The following is a 21,951-nucleotide window of genomic DNA, read 5'->3' as shown; positions in this document are numbered from 1 at the left end:
CAGGGCACTCTGCTTGGGGCTGCTCTTGAAAAGTGTTCAGATACTTCAGTTGGTGCAGATGAGGGCAGAAAAGCAGGGTATAAATTTGTAAAGAAATAAATATAGATGTTTATATCCCACTTTTCTCCCCAATGGGGACACAAAGCAACTTACAACATAATTCTCCCTCTATTGTATCCTCACGATAACCCTGTGAGGTAGATTCAGGGTAGCCATGTTGGTCTGAAGCAACAGAACAGAATTTGAGTCCAGTGGCACCTTTAAGAATAACAAAGTTTTATTCTGGGTATAAGCTTTCATGTGCACGTAGACTTCTTCACATCTGAAGCTTATACCCACTTTGTTGTGGTCTTAAAAGGTACCACTGGAGTCAAACTTTGTCCTGTGAGGTTAGGCTGAGACAGGGTTGCTGGCCCAAGATCACCCAACAAACCTGGCAGAACAAGAGTTCGAATTTGGATCTCTGAGAACCTAGATCCTAGTCCAGTATTGTACCTTAGAAGTAATAAGTGGGTACCTATGACCAGGCCGTTAAGGTCGCAAATCTCCTTTGGGAGAAAGCTCCACTACGTTTAAAGATTAACTTCCAGCAGACACCCCCTGAATTGAGTCGCAAGGAGCATAAAGGCTGGGTAACTGGCTGATCAACTGCCCCCCGTCTTGAAGGCCGCAACAGGACCAAGGGCCACACACAACACAGCGACCGACTTCCGAGTTCAGAACGCAATCCCTCCATTGCAAAGGCTACGCGCTGAGTCAAGAGCACGGGAACTAATCCGGACTCGGAGCGCCTCGCAGCTCGTCCTGATTGGCTCCAGCGCGCAGTCCTATCACTTCCCCCCCAGCCAACCACCGAGTCGCTGGCTGCGCGTGGGCAGTTACGAAGCCACGTTCGGAGCCGGATGAAAACGCGCTGAGTCGTCTCCGGGTTTGTTTGTCGCACCATGGCCTCCTACTTCGAGGAGCACGACTGCGAGCCAGGTTCTGGGCCGCCGGAGACGCTGCATCGCCGGGCGCTGTTGGAGCTGGCTAGGTGGACTGACTCAGCCCCCCCAGGCTCCAGGGCCCTGAGTGTCCGGCAGCGGGTGGGGGTGGGGCGTATGGCGACGCCTTGCAGGGGGCTAGTCCCCCTCGCGGGAGAGGCTGCTGGCCTGAGCGCCCTTTTACGCGTTCTCCTCGGGAGCTAGGGATGCCAACCTCCAGGTGGGACCTGGGGATCCCCTGGAATAGCATCTACTCTCCAGACTACAGAGATCAGTTCCTCTGGAGAAAATGGATGCTTTGGAGGGTGCAACCTACTGAGGTCCTTGTCCTCCCCAGGCTCCATCCCCAAATCTTCAGGAGTTCCCCAACCTGGATCCGGCAACCCTCCCGTCCACTCTCCTGCCGGTGGCCCGGGGGGACCTAGCAACCCTACGGCTGAGCTCTTGCTTCTGGTTCTCGGGCAGGTCTCTGTTCCACGGCCTGGAGCTCGATCTGGGCTCCCTGGAGGGCGGCGACTGGGCACACCGGCTTCCTCCCCCGGCTTCCAGGCGGGTCGTCGAGAACCTCCCTACGGTGCAAGTGACGCCGCTGCAGGCAGATGCAGGTAAGTGTTATGCCGGGCCGCGACGGCGCTTCCTGGTTGGCCCCTTTCGAGAGCTTCAGTTTGGGCCTTTGCCGGAGAGTGAAACTTAGCATGGTCCCTCCGCCTGCTTTCCCGGAACAAATAGAATCTACTCAACATGAAACATGGCGGTATGATTGCCGGGGTGGGGGAGGTGCGTTTTGAACGGAACGCTTCCGGTTCTGTAGCTCTTCACTGTTGCATCAGAGAAAGCCTGGGCTTTTCCTGGCACCCATAACTTGGTAACACAACAGGAAAGGCCCCGTCTGGGAGGCACTTCCTTCGGCCTGGGACGGTGGCAGGGGTGTACACAAAACAGCCTTGGAAGATGAGTGTAATCTAGGGCTAGGGCTGACCCTGTGAAAAAATGAGTCCATCCTTCAAGGCTGCACGCACTGGTTCCCCACCTCCCTTTTATCTACCTGACAATCTTGTGCGGTAGGTTAGGCTAAGAGTGACTGGTTCCACTTGGTGCACTTTATGGAGAAGGGGTTTTGAACCTGGGTCTTTGAGATCATAGTGTAATATTCTAACTTCAGCCCCTTTTTGATATATTGTAAGCAATGCTCCCTCTAAGCTCTGGAGTCTTGTGAGCAAAAATTCTCATTTGTGAGCTACGGGCATTAAAGTTGTCAGTGAGCGATTTGGCTACTGTATAAACTAGTTTGCTCTGGAGCCATCCTTCCTAAGCTAAGACAAAAATGTGTGAGCTGGAGGCTAAAAACCTGTGGGCTAGCTCACACTAACTCAGCTTAGAGGGAACATTGATTGTAAGTGCTTGCTTTGAAAAGATGCATAATCAGTATCCTGGGACAAGTTGTTGACCACACTTTGGGCAGGAGGGAGAGATGCAAGAGCTATAGGCATAGGGCCTGCTGAGGTCCAGCATCACTAATAAGAGTCACTGCTGTGTCTCGGTTTCCACCAATGTTCTCTTTTTGTGGCCAGGCCAACAGTGGTCTGCCCCTGCTGCTTTGTGTATGTGTATTCCTGGATCTTGTGAAATGTGCACCTGTTTCTCATGAGGAAATCCAAACTGCTCACTTATTTTTTCTCAGCTGTAAGGCAATGTTGTGATTAGCAGGATCTGCTTTTTCCTCTGTGCTTTTCCAGTGTGATGTAGTAATTAAAAGTGTCTGTCTAGGATCCGGGAAACCCAAGTTCAAATCTCTCATGGAAGCTTGTTGGGTGACCTTGGACCAGACACACACACACACACAGAGCCTAGCCTACATCACAGGGTTGTTGTGAAGCTAAAATGGAGGAGGAGAGCCACGTAAGCTGCTTTAGGTCCCCAATGGGGACAAGGTGGGGCAAAAAGGAAGCAAATAAAAATGTTGCTCTGGAATTCAGAGCAGAGTATATTATTGCAGTTTTAAAAATTGTAATTTAAAAGGTACTATCTATCATGGGTTTTCAAATATACTTTAAGGTATCGGGTGGTTCTATAAAAGGCTTTGGTTTCCAGGGGATGCTGCTTCTGTCTCTCCTTACATAGGTTTTCTTTACCCCCACCCTGGCTTCCTACTGCCGAATCCCACAACACAAATTGATGCTTTATATTTGGAGGAGGGGGAACAAACATTGAGTGTGCAAGTGTCTAATTGATAGTGTATTCAGGTACGGTTTGCCTAGGTCTGCATAAGGAGTTGGAGTGATCTTGGAGCCCAGTTTTTAGGGGATTTTGAAGCTGAGTTTGACAAGTCATAGCCATTCTCTGTCATAGCCAGAGCATACCGCCAACTAAGATAATTGTTTCCCTTCTTTCAGCGTGTCTCTCTTCTGCACTTTTCCAGGGTTGAAGTGTCCTGTATGCCTGCTCGAATTTGAGGAGAACGAGGTGGTCAGGAAGATGCCGTGTGAGCACTTCTTCCACAAAGACTGTATCCTTCCCTGGCTTGGAAAGGTGGGAACCACCACAGGGAGATGTCCTTACCTAACACTGATGGGGGATGGCATTTCCTGGGACTCTGATGCTTAGTCTTCCTTTCTTTTCCAGACCAACTCCTGTCCCCTCTGTCGTTATGAACTGCCTACTGATGATGAGCTATATGAAGAGTTCAAACAAGACAAGGTGAGTGATGGGCTGTAAATCTGGAAGTGCTCAGTTCAAAGCTCACCGTTGCCTTGAACTAGAGAGACAGACAGCCTTAGGCAAACCACTGCCACCTGGCCTCCCCCATTCATAATAACGGCTTAGCTTACAGACTCACTTTATTTCTCCGGGTGGTGTATCAATATAGCATTATTGCAATCCATTGAGCTTTAGGGAACTATAAATAGGTAATTCCCTGCAAAGACCCACAGCTTGGGATGGGGAAAGTTAAGAGATGACTGAAGATGCAGCCACATGTTGGGGTGAGACAGACAGCCTTAGGCAAACCACTGCCACCTGGCCTCCCCCATTCATAATAACAGCTTAGCTTACAGACTCACTATTTCTCAGGGTGGTGTATCAGTATAGCATTATTGCAAACCATTGAGCTTTAGGGAATTATAAATAGGTAATTCCCTGCAAAGACCCTCAACTTGGGATGGGGAAAGTTAAGAGAAGGTGACTGAAGATGCAGCCACATGTTGGGGTCAGTCTATCTACCTCCCTACCAATGCCTTTATTGTATCCAGAAATGCACCAGTGTTGTAAGTACAAGTTATACATCAACAACAATATTAATAATTACTGTATGGCATTTCATGTGCAATAGCCAGGAGATGCGAAGATTGTCTATCAGCCTTAAGTTCTAAATCTTTTCGTGAGCTAGGCTTGTTTTTTGGGGCTGAGAGAGCTCTGAGAGCTGTGACTGACAGATTGGAGTCCGCCACTCTTAACCAGTACACCACACTGGCTCACACACCAAGAAGAGAGAGCCCAGTTCCAATGTCACCTCTTGTAAGCCCAGCAAGATGGTCTTAGACAAAGCTATCCCTGCAACCACTAAACTTATTTTACAGCTAAGGTGATAAATCTTTTCGTGAGCTAGGCTTTTTTTTTGGGGCTGAGAGAGGTCTGAGAGCTGTGACTGACAGACTGGAGTCCGCCGCTCTTAACCAGTACTCCACACTGGCTCACACACAAATAAGAGAGAGCCCAGTTCCGATGTCACCTCTTGTAAGCCCAGCAAGATGGTCTTAGACAAAGCTATCCCTGCAACCACTAAACTTATTTTACAGCCTGTACTAAAAATTATGCCAGGAATAAAAGCAATGCACACACTTAAGAGTGATTATTAAATTTGACTTAGTGCTACCATAACAACACTCCACAAAGAGGACCCTGGAGGAGCTGTGAAAACCTTTGAACTGAAGGTACATGTTGGGGAAGCTGAACTATGGTGCAGGTATGCCTGAGCTTTCCTGCCAATTCCTATCAAGTGTGTGACCATGGAGAAAATTCAGGGGCATCTGGCAGAGCTGAAACTGCCACTCTGATATCTGCTGTATTGTTTAGCTAAATGCCTCCAAGTGAAAACTGGACCCTTTTCTATGCACTAAATTTAAGAGTAACTTCCTCCTCTCAAGTCCCTGAATTGTGCCACATGCCAATTGAGGGGGGGGGGGATGAAACCCAGCATTTGCCCCTTCCTGTAGAACAGAATTTGAGTACAGTAGCACTTTGAAGACCAACATTTTGTGAATCACAGCTTTACTGTCAGATATAGTATTTGACAAAATGAGTTTGACTCACAAATGCTTATGCTCTGGAAAATGTTGGTCTTCAAGGTGCTACCGGACTCCACAACTACAGACTAACAGTTACCCACCTGAATCTTTGGTTTTTGTGCAACAGATGCGAAGGGAGCAGCAAGCACACCGACTGGAGTACCTTCATGGGGCAATGTACACGTGACACATCCTTTCCTCTTGAGCGTTCCCTATTTCCCCCCACCGGGGGTGGGGGGTGGGGATTAACAGCAACCTCTTCCAAGGCTGGCAGGGACCAGGATGCTCTTGGCACAGTATTCCTCCTCTTCCAGTATCTGGCCATGGGCTCGTCACACAGAAATATTGCCTTCTTCCAGGAGTCCAGAAATAAATTTCTCTATGCTTATTAGATTGTTCTCATGGTATACCTCTTCTACATCCTTTCCTTGCAAATTTTTTTGTGTGTCTCCCTGGAAAGGATGGAAACCTGTTCTTGGGTAACTGTTCTCATCTTCTGACTTGACAGAAAAAACATAAGCTTGGTGCCCTATAGCTACGTACTGGAACCAGATGCGTCTGCTCTTGTTTTGAAAGCTACATCTTGGGCAAAGCATCCTTCACATAGTTTTGGGATGTATGTGCCTGTGTTTTTAAGACATCCCACATTTGTGAACATTGCCTCTTCTAATCAATGTAGATGCTAGGGGGTGAATTTGGAAGGGATGTATCTGGGTCAGGCATGTATACTACCAAATCATACTATATGTTATGAATGCCATGAAAAGAGACTCATGCAGAAGAGTTCTGAACTGGGAATATATACAGTGACTCCAGCCAGTCAAACTACCCTGAAGTTAATTTTTGTATGTAGTTGCACCCCCAATAGGCTAGGGGCTGGCACAGCAGTGGTAGAAATTTGTGTGGGCTCCTACTGGCTGTTGCCCCATTTCTCTCCACTTGTGCTCCCTTTTGCTATCGCTTCATCACAGCATTTGGGGGATGCGTTGTCTGCAGCTGGCTCATATGCTGCAGATGTGGCCTAGAAGCACACTGCAGTTATGTTCCAGTATTCTGGGAATGTCTACTTGCAGTGTTCTCCAGTGGCAAAGCTGGGCTGTGAGCCTGGAAGACCTTAACCCCAGTAGGGTCACTTTCCTCCCCTTTTATAGAACACATAAAATGGTTGGAATCATGGTATGGTCCTCTCTTCCCACCCCAGCTGTCTGGCTTCAGGACTTCTAAAATCTCACAGCCTGTACTGATAACAGTTTGTGGGCAGGCCCAGGAACAGGAGTGCAAGAAAGAACAAGCAGCCCTGAAACCAGACCTTCTACTTGTACTTTAGTTCTGGCACCCAGAAAGAGCAGGGCTGTGCCTAAGCTATGAGTCTGTGCATTAGCACTCAAAGGGGAAGCCAAGGACTCTGCCTTTGGACACTGGAGTAGTTCCATGGACACTCCTGCTGCCTCTTCCCTTCCAATTTCTGGCTTGCACCAGAAGGGACTAGGATTTTCAAGCAATTGCTGCAGCCTAATGACTGTATCAAACTTAAACCCTAGCCACCATAAGGAAGTCTCAGCAGTTGGGGCACTTCTGGACAGTTGAGGCTTATTTTGCTGCTGGTCACCTTCACGGCAACGCTAGCCCTCCCTTGGGTGCAGGGCACATGGGAACAATCAGTACACGGAACTGCCCCAGAGAGTGAAAGGGCCCCTTCTGTTATTTCTTCCCCCAAACACAGGACAGGGTCGCTTTGATACAATTCTCTTTATACACAATTTATATAGAGATATAAAAAAAGTTCTAAAAAATATCCAAACATTTCACCCAAACAAACCAGCTCAGACAAGTGGGCCCGAGGACCAGAAGCGTTCCCATTGCCCATCCCAGTTGGCAACCTATCATGGGAGAGGTCAGGCAACACAGTGTTATGAGACCGTCTTGCGACTTGCGAGAGGGCGGGTCCATCCTTCCACTTCCGGCAAGGCCCCGTTTTGTCGCTTGCCCTTCCTCCGGGTACAGTGTGAGGCATTGTGGTTTGTGTGTTGGTAAGAGACGTACTCCCTATATGCCGGGGAGGAGGAGCCCATCCAGACTGGGAGTGGGTAACCTTGGTCACAAGAACCATCTGCACCTCCTGCATTCCTGTAGCAGCTTGTTTATGTCCATGTACTTACACTGAAAGGTAAGTGGGGAGTGGCAGTGAGACGCAATCAGATACTCACGAGCAGCCATCATTACAGGCACCCAAATAGTCATCCCCAAGCCTAGGTGGCCAAACTCTGGCCCCTGCTCTCTGGGAAACTGGAATCAGGCACTGTTTATAATGAGGCTGGAAACAGCAGAGGTTCCCTTTGGCACTGGGTCACTACCCCAAGGGGGCAGTAGAAGGCTAAGGCTGCAATCCTTCCCTTGGATCAAGCCCCCGTGAGTAAAGTGGGGCTTCTGAGCAGACCTGCCTAGGGTGGTTCCATAAGGTACCATAGCGAGCCTGCTGCCCACCAAAGATGAGCAGGGAAGGTTGCCATCATCCAAGTTGTAGCTGGGGCATCCTTGAGAGCTCTGCTGCTTTGCAGAACGTCTCCCTTCCTCCAGCACCTAGACATAAACAGGCTCCAGCTCCCAGCTGGACAGTGGCACTCTGAGTAAGGAGAGGGAGGGGTGAGGGAACTGGCAGCGATAACACTCTTTTTAATTAAAAAAACCCCTTTTGGTACAAAAAACCACCAGGAGGGAGAAGATGCCCCTCTTCCCCCATTGGGGGAAAAAAAGAAAAAGATAGGCAGCTCATTGCTGCTGCAGGACGGGATGGCCAAGCAAGCCTTCCTGTCCCTCCCTCATATCATGGCGATGCTCTCAGGGTTACAGTTGAGGTGGGTGGAGGTGCTGCTGCTCCCTGGGGACTTGCACCCCCTGCTGTTCGAATGCTGCAGCGCAGCCACCAAGGTGTCATTGGAGACGGCGCCAAACTCGTAGGTGAAAGTGCCGTAGAAGACCAGGATGTCAATGACAAACAGCCATTCGCAGATGGCAGCCAGATGCTGCAGGAGGAAGCTCTCATGGATGAAGAAGATGCCACCTGACAGAGTTGGGGTTAAAGGAAAGGCACGAAAGCTTTGCAGTTCCAAAAGCAGAAAGGGGGGGGGGGGTCTGTTTGACAGGGAAAGCAGACTGCAGGCCAAGGTTAGTTTGGAGAAATGAGGTCCTGCTAAGCTTTGGCTGGACGCTGCGGGGAATATGATCCTTTATTGCTCGGATTGCAAGGTGGGGTTTCTCTGTGCCAGGATTCCAGCATACAGAGCCTGCTTGTCTGGTTAGGTGGATGTTGGTTTGTCCCATAGTTTATCCTTTGCCCACAAACAGACCAGCATCCCAGCCCCCTTGTCTGAAGCAATGGACTAGCACAGTGGGCTACAACTGTTCCTGTGCTGGCCACAAGCAAGGACAGGTGTGTGTGTGTGGTAGTGCAGTGGTAACAAAGGGCATCCCCAGTTAAATGGACTCGATAGCAGGTCCTGAGACTTTGGAAGAGCTGCTGCCTGTTAGAGGAGACAATAGTGGTCTTGGCCAATGATCCAACTCAGTAAAAGGCAGCTTCATTTGGTGGCACACAGCCTGCTTCCTCCAAGCTCCAAGAACTTGAGTTGGGGTTTTTCACCATGGAGACCCTCTTCAAGCTCACCCAGGAGAAAGGAAACTTCTGGTCTATGGGAATTCTCTCCAGATGCATCACACTCCTTCCCTCCTCTCCCCCACCCTCCAGTGACCTGGCAATCGTTACCAGAAAAGGATACTGAGGACAAGAGAGATTAAGGCCACAATAGTAAGAAAGACGCGGAGATGCGCCATCCAGAAGTCCAGGGCAGAGACTGCAACGTGATAGGTGAGGACGCACTGGAGGCAGACGAACAGCAGGCCGGCTGGGAAGGCAACACCAGCTCCGATGTAGTGAAGGGATTTGGCATAGTCCACCTACGACACAGGGAAAGGCCAAACGTAGGAACTGAAGGCATTTTGCTCTACTCTGGCCTCCAGCCTTTCCCAGAAAAAGAAGACAAGTTTGGCATCTGTCTAGGCCAGAAAGAATCACTGGGGACACACACACACACCCCTTCCTTTTATCCCCCATTTTGAGATCGGATGCATACAATTGAATTGGCATCTCTTCTTGCACAGTATGAAGAATTGTTTTTATACCCTGCTTTTCTCCACCCTAAGGAGTCTCAAAGCAGTTTATAATCACCTTCTCTTCCCCTCCCCACAACCGTCACAGGTGGGGCTGAGAAAGTCTTGAGAGACTGGCCTTAAGGTCTCCCAGCAGGCTGCATGTGGAGAAGTGGGGAATCAAACCTGGTTATCCAGATTAGAGGCCACCGCTCTGAACCACTACACCATCTTGGTGAATGTCAGCTGTGGAAGAGAGAGCCTTCCCTGCCTCCCACCACCTCATTCACAGCACCCTAAATTCACTTCTTCACCTTGCTTCATGACAAAATCACGTCTCCTGAAGCTACATCTCCCTCCCTCCCCAAGTTGGAATGCAACAGCAGTCTTCATTCACTTTCCTACACTGGACACCAACTGTTCTAGGAGTTTCTCCCCTCTAATGCTCTCTGTTTCAGCATGGGCCAAAATCCATCTTCCCTAATGGCAGGGGAAAGGGGTCACTCTTGAGAAGGGACCTCACAATAACACATGAGAATGGACTTCACAATAACTTTCCGAAACTAAGACTGCTTTGCTGCTTGGGGCACCATCCATCACTGCCCCCCCCCCCCCCCCCCCCCCCCCCCTGGAAATTGCCAACCACGACCAAGCCTGCAGCATTAGTACAGCCGGTGATCAGCGCTGTGGTGTTCACCCAGGAGCTGTGGCTCTGCTCTATCAGCTGCCCATAGCGTAGGAAACAGATCACCAACACTGTTGGGGGAAGCAAGAGAGACAATTTGGGTCCTTGTGGATCTTTGGGTATTAGAGATGCTGCTCCAAGTCTGTTCGAAAGAAAGCAAAGCAGCACTGCCTTTTTATATCTCATAAGCTGGGCTGCAATTCCATGAGAGTGCAGAAAGGTCCAGAAAGCGCTTAAAATGGCAGACATCCTTAAGAATGCATGGCCTATGACTGGTAGAATCTCAAAAGCCAAGGAAGTAGATAGGGTTGCCAGTGACTTAAGCTTTCACTGTCCTGGCCTTTCACATGACCTATAAGCCCAAAATACATGATGCAAAGTAGCAAGGGTACAGAATTCTACATATTTGCTCATACTGCACAGTGTGTACAGGTTTTCACAATTTTGTCTGGCAGTTTAACCTGCATGGAGCTGCGGTGGCTCAAGTGGTTAAGACGCTGAACTGCAGGCTGTGGAAGGTCAGTAGTTCAGCAGTTCAAGACCCGAGTGTGCCGCATGACGGAGTGAGCTCCCATCTCTAGTTCCAGCTCCTGCCAACCTAGCAGTTCGAAAGCAAGAAATTGCAAGTAGATAAATAGGTACCACTTCAGTGGGAAGGTAACAGCGTTCCATGCGCCTTGGTGTTTAGTCATGCCGGCCACATGACCACGGAAATGTCTTCGGACAGCGCTGGCTCTTCAGCTTTGAAACGGAGATGAGCACCGCAACCCTAGAGTCGGATTCGACTGGCTTTCAAGCAAGGGAACCTTTACCTTTACCTTTAACCTGCACTGATGCATAATCCTCAGACAGAACTTTATTTTCTTTGTCATCACAGACCAAGATAATTTCTGCATATTTTATTAGAAGGACATGATTAATTAGAGCTCTCACCTAATTCAAGATACATTTGATTGTTTTTAATAGCTTGGATTATTTTTATATACTTAGCTTGGTTCTATATACTTGTTGGTATTTTATTGTTTTAGTTGTGAGCTGCCATGGACAGGTTCTGGAGAGGTGGCAAAGAACTTTCCTAAATAAATAAATAGTTTATTGTAAACCTTTCAGTGGCAGATGCAGGGTTATGGAACAACCTCCCCAGGGGGTGCACCTACCCCTCCACTCAACCTTTAGAAGGCAGCTGAAGCCAGTTTTATTCATGACAGCATTTGTTACGTTTCAGTTCTTCTGCCTATGAGCAGTTTTAAATCGTTGATTTTATTTTTTTAATAGTTTTGCATTTGTGCATGTGTGTGCTTGTGCCTGGAAGACATGGAAACCTCCGGCGACTCCTACTGGGGGCATGGAGGACATTCAGAGAAGTGCTTTGATAACCTGCCTATGGCCTCCCAGCCCTGGTACTCTCTGGAGGTCTCCCATCAAAATACTTGCCAGGGTCGACCCTGCTTAGCTTTGGAGATTCTAACGAGATTGGACTTGCCTGGTTATCCAGGTGACGGCTAAACTGTTGTTTTTAAATGGGTGATATTAATGTATTTTATTGTGTTTAGTTGCTGTTTGTATTGTAAGCCACCTTCAGTTCTTGCAAGGTAGAAAGGCAACTAATAAATGTTTTAAATAAATAAGACTGCATGAGTTTTAAATTGTTTAAATTGGATGAACAAACAACAGCTGTGGGGGAAAGTATTTTTTAAGTATTAAAAGCAAGTTTTTAAGGAATGTCCGCCCATACCTCTCTGTGTGCAAGGGAGGGGGGATCTTCTAAGGTAGTGTCAGCCACCTGCAGATTTTGTAAGTATGTGCACTGAAAAAGTGCAGTTACCATTTAAAAATCAGCTTGATTTGCCAGGGTACTTTTTGATCACCTAAAAAAACCCTTTAAACTAGTTGCACCTTCAGACTGCTTACTTTATTAATTAATTTTGCAGTCCTTTGAGAACTTGTTTCTGACTTGCTTATATTCCCCCATTCTTCTCACAACACTAAACATCACACAACTGCAAAATGCATGTAAAAATTCCTGACAGCACCATAAGAAGGCAGACGTTCACACTGTTCCTTGGGAAAGTGCCACCCCACTCCCACAGAACACAGGCATCCTCTCTCTAGTGAGTTGTGTGCTGTTGCCTTGCACTTTCTGTGGATTTGGACAGGGGAGAAGGGAGAAGAAGCTCAGTCAACTATTGGATGTTTGAGTAACAGCAACTGGATCATATACTGCACATGTTTCTTAGACAGTCTCAAGATGGGTTAGTCTGTCTGTAGCAGTAGAAAAGACTAACAAAATATGTGGCAGGGTATGAGCTTTTGTGAGTCACTGATCACTTCTTCAGATACAGTCTCAGTCAGCATTTTTTCCAGAGCACTATTTATTATTTTTAATGTGCATCTTGTGTGACTAAAAACAAAACAAAAACCCTGGGTTGCAAACTCTTCAGCATGTATGTGCAATAAGCCCTGAAGCTGAATGAATACTTCCAGGAAACCCTTTGTCAAACTTCAGGATGCCCCTCCCAGGTTACCTCTGCCTCTCGAGCAATCAGGCACGGTCTTTCCTCAAGTCCCACAGGCCAGTATAGCATCAACTGCCAAGTAGATGCAGTTTCCTCTGCAATGAGACTTCCTGTATTCCCCTTGAAGATCTGGCACCCACTCTGGAAAATTTTGCTCAGCTGCAAACCTCCCCTGGGCAATAAATACTTCAGGAAGGAAGGAGACACACTGCCAATAAGCTGCAATGGCTAAAGGCTGGCTAGCTAGCTTAAGGGTTAGTGCCACTGGCCAGCTTTTCATCTTCCTAGCCAAGTTGTCAAAGGTTGCCAAAATGGGTGAAGCACTTACCCATAAAAGCCCCAACATTTCCAATAAGGCTGAAAAGGCAACTTTCCGGAGGGTAAGTGCCACATTTACTGCAGGAAAAACAAAAACTAAATGGTTACCAAGGCTGAGAGGAACCGACACAAATGCATTCAACCCCCCCACAAAACCTTTGCCCAGTTTATGACCGTCTAACACCTGGATAAGACACCACACCTGGCAAAGCTATTGTTTCTGCCCTTGCTGTACCTAAGCTGTTCTCTCCAGGCCAGAACTGGCTTGTCCCCAGAGACAAAGGAACAGCTGCCCCCCGTTTTTGAAGATCCAAGCTTCTTTCCTTCTCACCTAATTAATGGGATATCCTCCAAGGTGCAGCAGCTTTTTGGGTAGCCACGCTTGGCAGATTCAGAAGAGCACGACTCATTGTAGGACCTGCAGCAGTTAGAACATATTAAATTGGTGCTGTAGAGATCTCTGGGTAGAAGGAAGCAAATGGAACACAATAGGTCTTAAAGGATTTTATCCTTCTGCATGATGTAAAGACTCACCAGTTCTCAACAGGGCATACATGGTGATTCATCACTGCCATGGCATATCTGTGAGAAATAGAAAGAGCAAGCTTACTGTGCAGAAAAGAGGGTTTAGCATTTAAACCAGAGTGCAGCAAACATGCATTAAAATAGCAGTATAATGGGTGAGGTGAAAAACAACAATTGTTCAAAGAATAGTCTATTCTACCCCCCAATCTTTTCAAGCTAACTTCCTAAAGTTATATGTGCTGTATTAGGTAAAAGCAGCTGCCAAGCAGTTTAAATGTGCTCAATGAACTAATATGGTGCAGGATCTATTACAAATGTCTCTTAAATGAGTTCCACTGAAGTGGATGGGAATAAGATTTTCTAGGACGCCCATATGCAGCCATTTAGAGAGGAGAATGTATATCTATGGGAGACTTCCTGAAGATATAAAGGCCAAATTCAACAGTGAACTCTTCTGGCTGCCCAACTGTAGCAAAGACAAAACCAAGTATCTCCTCTTCTCCTGTGATGACTAGCGGGCCCTATTAGATGCTTTGAAAAGGGTAATAGGACCAAGGATGCAATTGTTCCCACCCAAATAAAAGGTAAGTGCGCAACAGCAGCTTAGGGGAAGACCGACTAGGCAACAGGAAGGAACTCGTGTTGTTTTTTATTCTGCTTTAGGGTCCCATTACCCTCTCCCCCGGAATCCATTCTATTTCTGACTTGGAATGGATGGCCCTGATTTCCATCCTCCCAGGCCTTGCTTACACAGCCAATTGTCTTGAGACACAATTGCTGATTTGTTCACAGAAGCTGGAATTGAAAAGCATCAGTCATTCCACACATTAGGGATTCCAGCCTCATCACCTTTCTCTCAGGGTTAGGGGTCAAGTTGCAGTAAAAAGTGTACATCAACAGTTAGGTGTTAGGGGAAATTTCCTGCCCTTGAAAGGGCTTAGGAGCTACCTTCTCAAACCATTTTTCTGGTTTTGTTTTTACCAGAAAACTGGTGTTCCTCTGGAAATATCACCTTTGACCTCTGCTGCCTCTGCAAGCTCAGCTTCAATGGCTGTCTCCAGTTCTATCCCAACAAGTCATTCTTGAACTTCTGCTTGCTTATTTGTTGCCAATTTCTGCCCCTACTTACAGGCCTCTACACATAAATATGTCAGTGGAAGGAAATCTGCTTCCTTCTGAAGAGCAATCAAGACTAGACTAATTCAGACCAGAGGAAAGACTGATGGTCTGTCTTTTGTTCTGGGAAATAATCTACCTTATGATAGCTACCAAATGTCAGGACAGAATTAGGCTCGTACCCTCAGGCTTGTAGGCTTCTGGGTTACAGATTACTTGCAGCTTTGTACTAAAAATGCCTTGCATCTGGATCAGGGCTCCTGTGACTACATGAACATCTGGCTCTCTTCTCCTATATGAATCTGCTCATTTGTACAGGGTATTTTTGCTTATGCAGCACCAGCACTTCGCATATGATCCGCGAAGGTGACTTACACTTTCCTATAGCTGTGTAGTCTTGACTGCACAAAGCAATTGTCAGTGGCAACCACACCACTGCTCCAAAACTTGACTTAGCCTAAGAGCCAGAGCATTTTACCCAAGCTGCCTCTCAGTGACTGACGCTAGCATTATATGGGGAACTAAACTTGATTTCTTAGAAACCAAAGTGTAGCGTTGCTACCACTGATCTCTTGGAACAGAGCAGGTTCATGATCTGAACTACAATACATGGCAAAGCCATCTTGAAGATGTGAGCTGCATCTCGATATTTCTAATAGTTCTTTCTCTTTCTCTCTCACATAGTTTCCCTCTGTGGCTGCAGAAAGGTACTGCAGGGTAAGCTAAGGACACATCTCATTTTCTGGTTCTTTGTGATGAAGACAATCCACTATTGTGAAGCAGCCACAACGAGGAACCCCTATTTCACTGGGAACATGCTTGTCCCTGTGAAATTGTGGGAGGATGTACCTTTAAAGCTCAAACAGCTGCTATCATTTCTCCAAGGGAAAACATACCCACTTTGGTGATAGACAGTAGCAGGAAGCACAGCATTTATATCTGCTGCTGGAAGCACTTAATAAATATTAAAAATGTTGAAGAACAACACACACCAAGGTGAGTGAATTCTGTTAAGTCATAGCAATCAGTATAGGACACCTGCGCCCTTTAAATAACACTAAAATACAGGTATACCTAAGCAGGGTTATGTCCAGATGTTTTGAGACTATATTCAGAAAAGCAAGCCACATAAAGCATGCAAATGATTCAGAACAGGGGGGAGGGGTTTAAATCTCTCAATTTGAGATTTCTAGCATGAAATGGTTACAGTTTGAAGGTGATTACACCCTTAGAAGGCACAGCAATCATCGCTGATGACAGCTTTGTTTAACAGTATCCTTGGGGAAGCCAGTCTTCCAGCACAACCCCCAAAACAGGTTCTTATAGCAACAGGTCAGAGCCCAGGTGGATGGAGGGGATGCTTCAGGGCGGGGGTGGGGGAACCCTGATGCTTATCTGGCACAACCCACAAGTCAGCCACACATTCTTTTCCCTTTCTACAGGCAAAAAAATACCAAGGCAAAGTAGACAGCAAGTCTTACACAATCCATATTCCAGTGATTGAGAAGGCAGAGAGGCTAATGGGGAGGACGATCCACGCTGTCATTAGTGTGTGCAGGTACACAACAGGTGTGTGGGGGAGGGGGAAATTCAATGAGGGGGGAAGGGAGGGGAGAGGAGAGGAAAGGGGAAGGGGCAGGTGGGCACCAGCTACTAGCAAAAGCCTCCAACTGGAACCATTAGAAAGCACCTCCTGGAAGAGAAGCAGAAAGAGAGGATTAGTCCAGGCTGAACTGAAACAAGACTTGCCACACAGAAAACATCTACTTAGTGGGGATAAGTAAAGACATTGTAGAACCAGAATTCCTTAGCCTATCTCAAGCTTTGCTTCAGTAGAAGCAGCTTCTCAAGTCCCTTGCAAACACACAAGCCAAAATCTAAGGAAAAAATGCATCATCATCATCATAAGTCAGCCACAATGGGTCCCTGTTCTGGCCCTGTTCCAAATCAGCAGCATTAATGTGTACAATCATTCATCCAATCACACTTGACGCCATTGTGAATCAGTCCTACCTCAGGTAACATCACGACATAGTGTGTTGCACAAAGCAGCACACAGTCACCTCCCGCTCTCCCCATTAAACGGGCAGCTGTGGTAAGCTGCTAGAAAACTGGTGTCATGTGGCAAAGGCCAGAAAACTCAACCTCATACTCACACTTCACAATGCAATACTTTGTCCTTTGCAGTTTTTGCACTCTTACAGCATCAATTTACCTCCTAGTCTATAGCAGACCTAGCCACCCAATTCCCTTCTTCAGCCACTTAACAGTATCTTTATCAAGCCTAGTGGATCCTGCTGCTGAGATTACTGCCAACATTCCAGCCCCAAGACTCTCGCTGAATGAAGGTAGCTTGCTGCCTTGCTGTGGAGAAGGCTGGATTCCCAGCCAGACACCTATCTCCTAGTTTCCCCAGACCCATGCCTCCTGAGATCTTGGGTCTTCAGGGAATGTTTAGGATTAGAAGTGCCTCTTTCCAAATATTTTAATCTCATGCTTCCTAAAAATGCTGCCAAGTCAAGACTGTGCATAGAAGAAAGCCAACAGCAGGACGAGCCACTCCCCACCCCCGTCTTGGAAGCATCTCCCATATGGGCAAGGACAACTGGATGGTTGCTAGGTTCCTAGTGAAAATAAAAGATAGCCTTCAACCATGATCTGATTAGGGTTACAGCATCTTGCTTTTCACACAGGCAACAAATGTACCACTTATGACCTAATGCGTCTTGTGAACTGCATTGTGGACTAAAAGTTTAACCAAATAAATAAAATAAACCTCCATGTTCAATTAAGCTGCTTGTGCTTGTTAAATTCCATTTAGAGAGAACTAAACATGGTACTAGAAAAGTATAGCTCTGAGCCATCCCAAGTTCTATTCATATGATTCCAAGGGCCTGCAATCCATTCCAGCAAGCTAATTTTAATACTTAAAGCACCTCCCTCACACCAAAAACCAGTTTAGCTGGAACATAAGATACTCTAGTGCACGTTATTATTTTTGTTGCTGAAAACTTTTAAAATGATGCACAGAAAAGTGAAATGTGGAACACATTTTACTTAATACTGAGATGCTTAGTACAGTTGATCTCACATAGTTGCTGCCTTGGGTTTCAGTTTCCTACTGGTATTCCCTGAACTACTTCCCTGCATGCACACCCTTCGCAGAACATGGGCTTCACCATGGTCGTTTTCACATTTGCCTGTCACTCCAGATTTTCTCAGTGTTCGAGTCAAGGCAATTTACGTCCACAGAAAAACAGCATCCAAATAACCCGGGGCAACAGCAGGCTGAAACTGGCCTGACCACTGAAGGGAGGTAATGTAATGCAGAATGCGGGAAAAAGCCGGAATAAAAAGATGGCTGAATTCAATTTTAGTGCAGAATTGCTTGGAGGACATAGCGGAGAACATGGATTAAAAGGAGAGTTCAGAAAGGGCCCATATCCATTTTAGAAAATGCTATTCTCTGATAGGAGCCCTTACTACTCTGCCTCCCGATATAGTGGGAAGTTATTCTTCAGCAACATTCTAAAGTATCCGGCACAAAACTGAATGGAATAACCACTCACAATATCTTCTGATACACCTTGCCTTGCAAATGTAGATTTGCATTGCTTGATCACTGATTCACTTGTGATTTCCTCAAGCAGACACAGCTAGAAAGATTTTCAACAACAGACAACTGGAACACAAAAATAATTATTTTTGCTATCTTGTGCAGCAACATCACTTCTTTCTGGTTGTATTCTTGAAGGCTTGACATCTGTTATACAAATGTCCCAAATCCTTGTTTTGAGCACACATGTGTAAACAATAAACAGCCTCTCAAGCCTTTCCTTTACATAGGCTGCATTAGCCACGCTGCATAGACGTAAGATAGGCGGACTTTCCGGGCGCGATCTCACCGCAACATCTGGGGAGCGTAGAGCTTCCGTGGCTGACCCGTGACTACCCTCCGAAGACGCACAGTAAAAAACTAGTACCTCGGAGGTACTAGTTTCCGGGAACCGTGCGGCAAGAGCGGGCACCTGATTGCGTCCCTGCCGGACTCCCGTGGCATCCGGCGCCCGCCGGGTTGTCCCCCCCCATGCCTCCAAAAGTGCCCAACAGCGCATGCGCACAAAGACGCGCAGCGTCATTGGGGTCGAGGGAGGGCCATGGGGGGCTGCGATGGGGGTGAGCGGCAGCGACCAGGCGGAGAGCGGGCCGCGTGTCCCGGGGAGGGAGGGAGGGCTGCTGGTGGGGAGGGGGGATCTGGTGGGTTACTCTCCCTTCCCTGTGAGCGGCCCACGGACCCTGCCTGGAGTGGGCTGTGCACGGCCCTCCCAGAGGCGGCGGCTCGTTCCGTCCCCTTTCATCAGCCGGATGCTCTCGGTGGAGGTGCGGATACTCGTGTGATCGGCAACTCCACCCTAACCACGGGACCTCGCCAGGACCTCACCGGGACGTCTGATCCTGCAGTAGCACAGTATTTTGCCCCGGGGCAAACAGCCACGCTCCCCCCCCCCGCATTTTCCTGGCCGGGTGGCCGGGGCCATAGTTCAATTCCCTAATCACTCATGTATGCCATTCAGTATTTCTTATTAAGTCTTGCATACAATCACACAGAAATTTCCAAGTTCAGCTCCTGGCACCTCCTGTTAAAAGACCACAGGCAGCCAACTGTGGGAAAGATCCTTCGCTTCCTGAAGCTCTGGAAAACCTCTGTCAGTCAAAGAACACGAAGCTAGATGGACCAATGGTCTAATGAATAAGGCAGCTTTATATGTTTAATTCCTGATTGCAGCCCAATAAGCACAGTTATCTTCTGGAGTTCCCACTTTTCTTTAGGGCCATTCTGCAAAACAGTATTTTAAGATTTTCAAAAATCCTTGGCTGTGGTTGTTTCAAATTCCTTCAGTTCCAGTTCCGAGATTGGCAGGCAAGACATCATGAGATGTATAGCAAAGTATTTCCTCTGAACTAATTTCTCCTTGTCCTACACATGCACTAGATAAAGTATTACCAATTATTAACTCTTGTCATGGACAATACTTCATGTGCAGTTGGTATTTCTGTAGATTTCATAGGATACTTGAAGGAATATTGTACACAAAGAGTTTTCGATAATTGCCTCTAATAGCCAGAACTGCTTCAAGAGAGACTATTTCCCCATGGATCAGTGAGACCTCTTGCATCCAAACACACCTCCATTTCTGTTTGAACACAGTTCAGCTCGCAAGTTGTCAGAGCTTCAGAACCATGTGTTTCGAATACAAGTTTAACAAGAAAAGTCGCATGTCTGCCACAATACTGTACCTAATCCTGAAGACCTGGGGTGTACAGACATCCCCAGCTTTTCACATTGTAGCACTTCAACACATGAGCTTTCGTTTGTAGAACCTTTAGTTGCTGAAGCTGTTTCATAAATTGATAGCCAAACTCATCATCTTGGGCCAGTCGCATCACTGTTGCCATGTTTGAGACTGCCTGTCTTAGCAAAGCTTATCTTCTCTTAGAAATCAATGTAGATCATCCTTTGGACTGGGCATTTCAACTATGGCCTCTTAGATTTTAAACTATGTCTTAGATACTCTGTTTCTGACATGGCACATACACATTCACTTAGAACTGAGCAGTTTCACATCTCTCGGATGTATCACTTTCATTTTTTCATACGGTTCAATACCACAGGACACTTACCAGGCAGGCACATGAGTTACAAGTAGTATTTGTGAATCTATTTTTAGCCTGGTAAACAGCCAAGGCTCTGAAAAATGTCTTCCTAATCTGAATGAATATTCCATTGCTCTTTCTTCTGCATCAGTTTCTATTAATTTTATATCACTTTTACATTAGACCCAGTTACAGCCTGTGTATCAAAATCTACTAGCTGGGATTTTAGTGGATATGCCATCTCAGTTCCTGCTGTTCAGATTATATTTATCGCTTGTAGTTGTTTCCCAGTGTGCATTACTGATTTGTTTATTAATTATTTGCAATTATTTATAGCTTTTCAAGTCTGTGTTAGACATATCTCTGCTTTCTAGTTTTACTCATTTTAACACAATTATTATTTGCCACATTTATTGCATTGTTTCCCATATACTGGACCAAAATGTATGCTATGGCCACAGTGTTACACATAGCAGGCTTTTTGTGCATAACTCTGCCGCCCTTATTTCTGTTTGGAGCTTTCATTAGCGCTACAGTTTACTCTGAGACTGTCTTTTTTAATATTACTTTTGCCCTCTAGAGCTTTTGCTTGCTTTTCTACTGTCTGCAGCTCTCTGCAACTGCTTTGTAGCCACCTGTCCATATCCTCTTAGTTGTAGAACTAAGTTTCTCTCAGTAATTTGTCTTTCAATCAGATTTTATGCCACATACTATGAGATCTTTTACTAAGCAAGTCACACAGCAACCCAAATTCACAAATGTGTGCTAACAGCTTTAGATTTATCATTTATTGTCTCTTTAATGCCAGGTGTAACTGAAGAATGTATCATTTATATAAACATGCTGTTCTTGGTGCGCATTGTGTTTCCAATGTATGTCTTAAAACTTTTTCTCCTATCTACAGCATCATCAGTGGAAAATACTAAATGCCTCTTGCCAAGTGAAAAACAGTGCTGACTGAAGCCTATCATTTTTCTTGCAATCCTCACTTGCAGTTTGGTACAACTCACCCCCTTGTCTTTTGGGGTTTTCCCTGCTGTGCTACTTCCTTCCAAGAACAACTTTCCTGAAGCCTGTCACTAGTCCATTATTTGCTTCTCTGTTTTACTTCCAGTTCCTGTTCTGGCATGTCCTTAATATTTTGCTGCTCCAAACCTTTTACAGCTCTAACGCTTGCTGGCCAATAATGATGCCACAGGAGACTGGAATGTGGAACAAATAAACTTTTACTCATCTCTGTCTGTACAACAGTTCATCTAAAATAATGTCTGCTACCCTGCGATTCAGTGCTGGTGTCCCCCTGATCTGCTTCCCTCCCTGCATCCACTCACAGGACACGATGGTTCCTGTTATCACTGTGCACATGAACAGGGTATTTATACTACAAAGAATATGCCTCTTGGCTGGCTCTCCAGACCCCCAAACCTACAATGGGAACTTCGTGATCACAACCATTCAGTTTGCTTTGAAAAAGGAAAGCTTCCCGAGGCCTTCCCCCTTCCGAGCTGCTGCACTTTCAACAGACTTCCCAGCCAAAGCCAACCGATGCTTTCCCCGCATATTTGGCACAGCAAGATTCCCTCTGGGGATCTAACCCTCGCCGGCAAAGCAGACTTGCCAAGAGCTTCCAGACGAAGATGCCCGCCAGGCCCGGCCCTCCTCCCTCCACCGAGGCTCAACGCCAACATCCCGCGAAAGCAAACCACACGCCTCGCCCAACTCAG

The 21,951-nt window shown here is 46.7% G+C and overlaps 2 protein-coding genes across 2 annotated transcripts in view; one reads left to right on the top strand and one right to left on the bottom strand.

The window, feature by feature from the left end:
- Positions 1 to 880: 880 nt before the first annotated feature.
- RNF181 (ring finger protein 181) lies at positions 881 to 5,640 on the top strand. Its single transcript, XM_015423032.1, has 5 exons — positions 881 to 1,033; positions 1,449 to 1,588; positions 3,403 to 3,512; positions 3,606 to 3,680; positions 5,394 to 5,640. The coding sequence occupies exons 1-5, from the start codon at positions 945 to 947 to the stop codon at positions 5,451 to 5,453; spliced, it is 474 nt and encodes a 157-aa protein (XP_015278518.1). The 5' UTR covers positions 881 to 944; the 3' UTR covers positions 5,454 to 5,640.
- Positions 5,641 to 7,017: 1,377 nt separating this feature from the next.
- The window catches only part of TMEM150A (transmembrane protein 150A), a 15,425-nt gene continuing 491 nt past the window's right edge, over positions 7,018 to 21,951 (bottom strand). The window contains exons 2-8 of the mRNA XM_015423009.1: positions 16,054 to 16,265; positions 13,466 to 13,513; positions 13,263 to 13,349; positions 12,942 to 13,009; positions 10,041 to 10,168; positions 9,043 to 9,220; positions 7,018 to 8,327 (exon numbers count right to left, since the gene is read on the bottom strand). Coding sequence (XP_015278495.1) covers positions 8,086 to 8,327; positions 9,043 to 9,220; positions 10,041 to 10,168; positions 12,942 to 13,009; positions 13,263 to 13,349; positions 13,466 to 13,513; positions 16,054 to 16,118 — 816 coding nt within the window. The 5' untranslated portion in view covers positions 16,119 to 16,265 and the 3' untranslated portion in view covers positions 7,018 to 8,085. The remainder of the gene's footprint in view (positions 8,328 to 9,042; positions 9,221 to 10,040; positions 10,169 to 12,941; positions 13,010 to 13,262; positions 13,350 to 13,465; positions 13,514 to 16,053; positions 16,266 to 21,951) is intronic.

This window comes from Gekko japonicus, unplaced genomic scaffold (assembly GCF_001447785.1).
Source record: "Gekko japonicus isolate JY-2015 unplaced genomic scaffold, Gekko_japonicus_V1.1 scaffold208, whole genome shotgun sequence".
Classification (NCBI taxonomy): domain Eukaryota; kingdom Metazoa; phylum Chordata; class Lepidosauria; order Squamata; family Gekkonidae; genus Gekko; species Gekko japonicus.
This window is presented reverse-complemented; position numbering and strand designations above follow the sequence as displayed.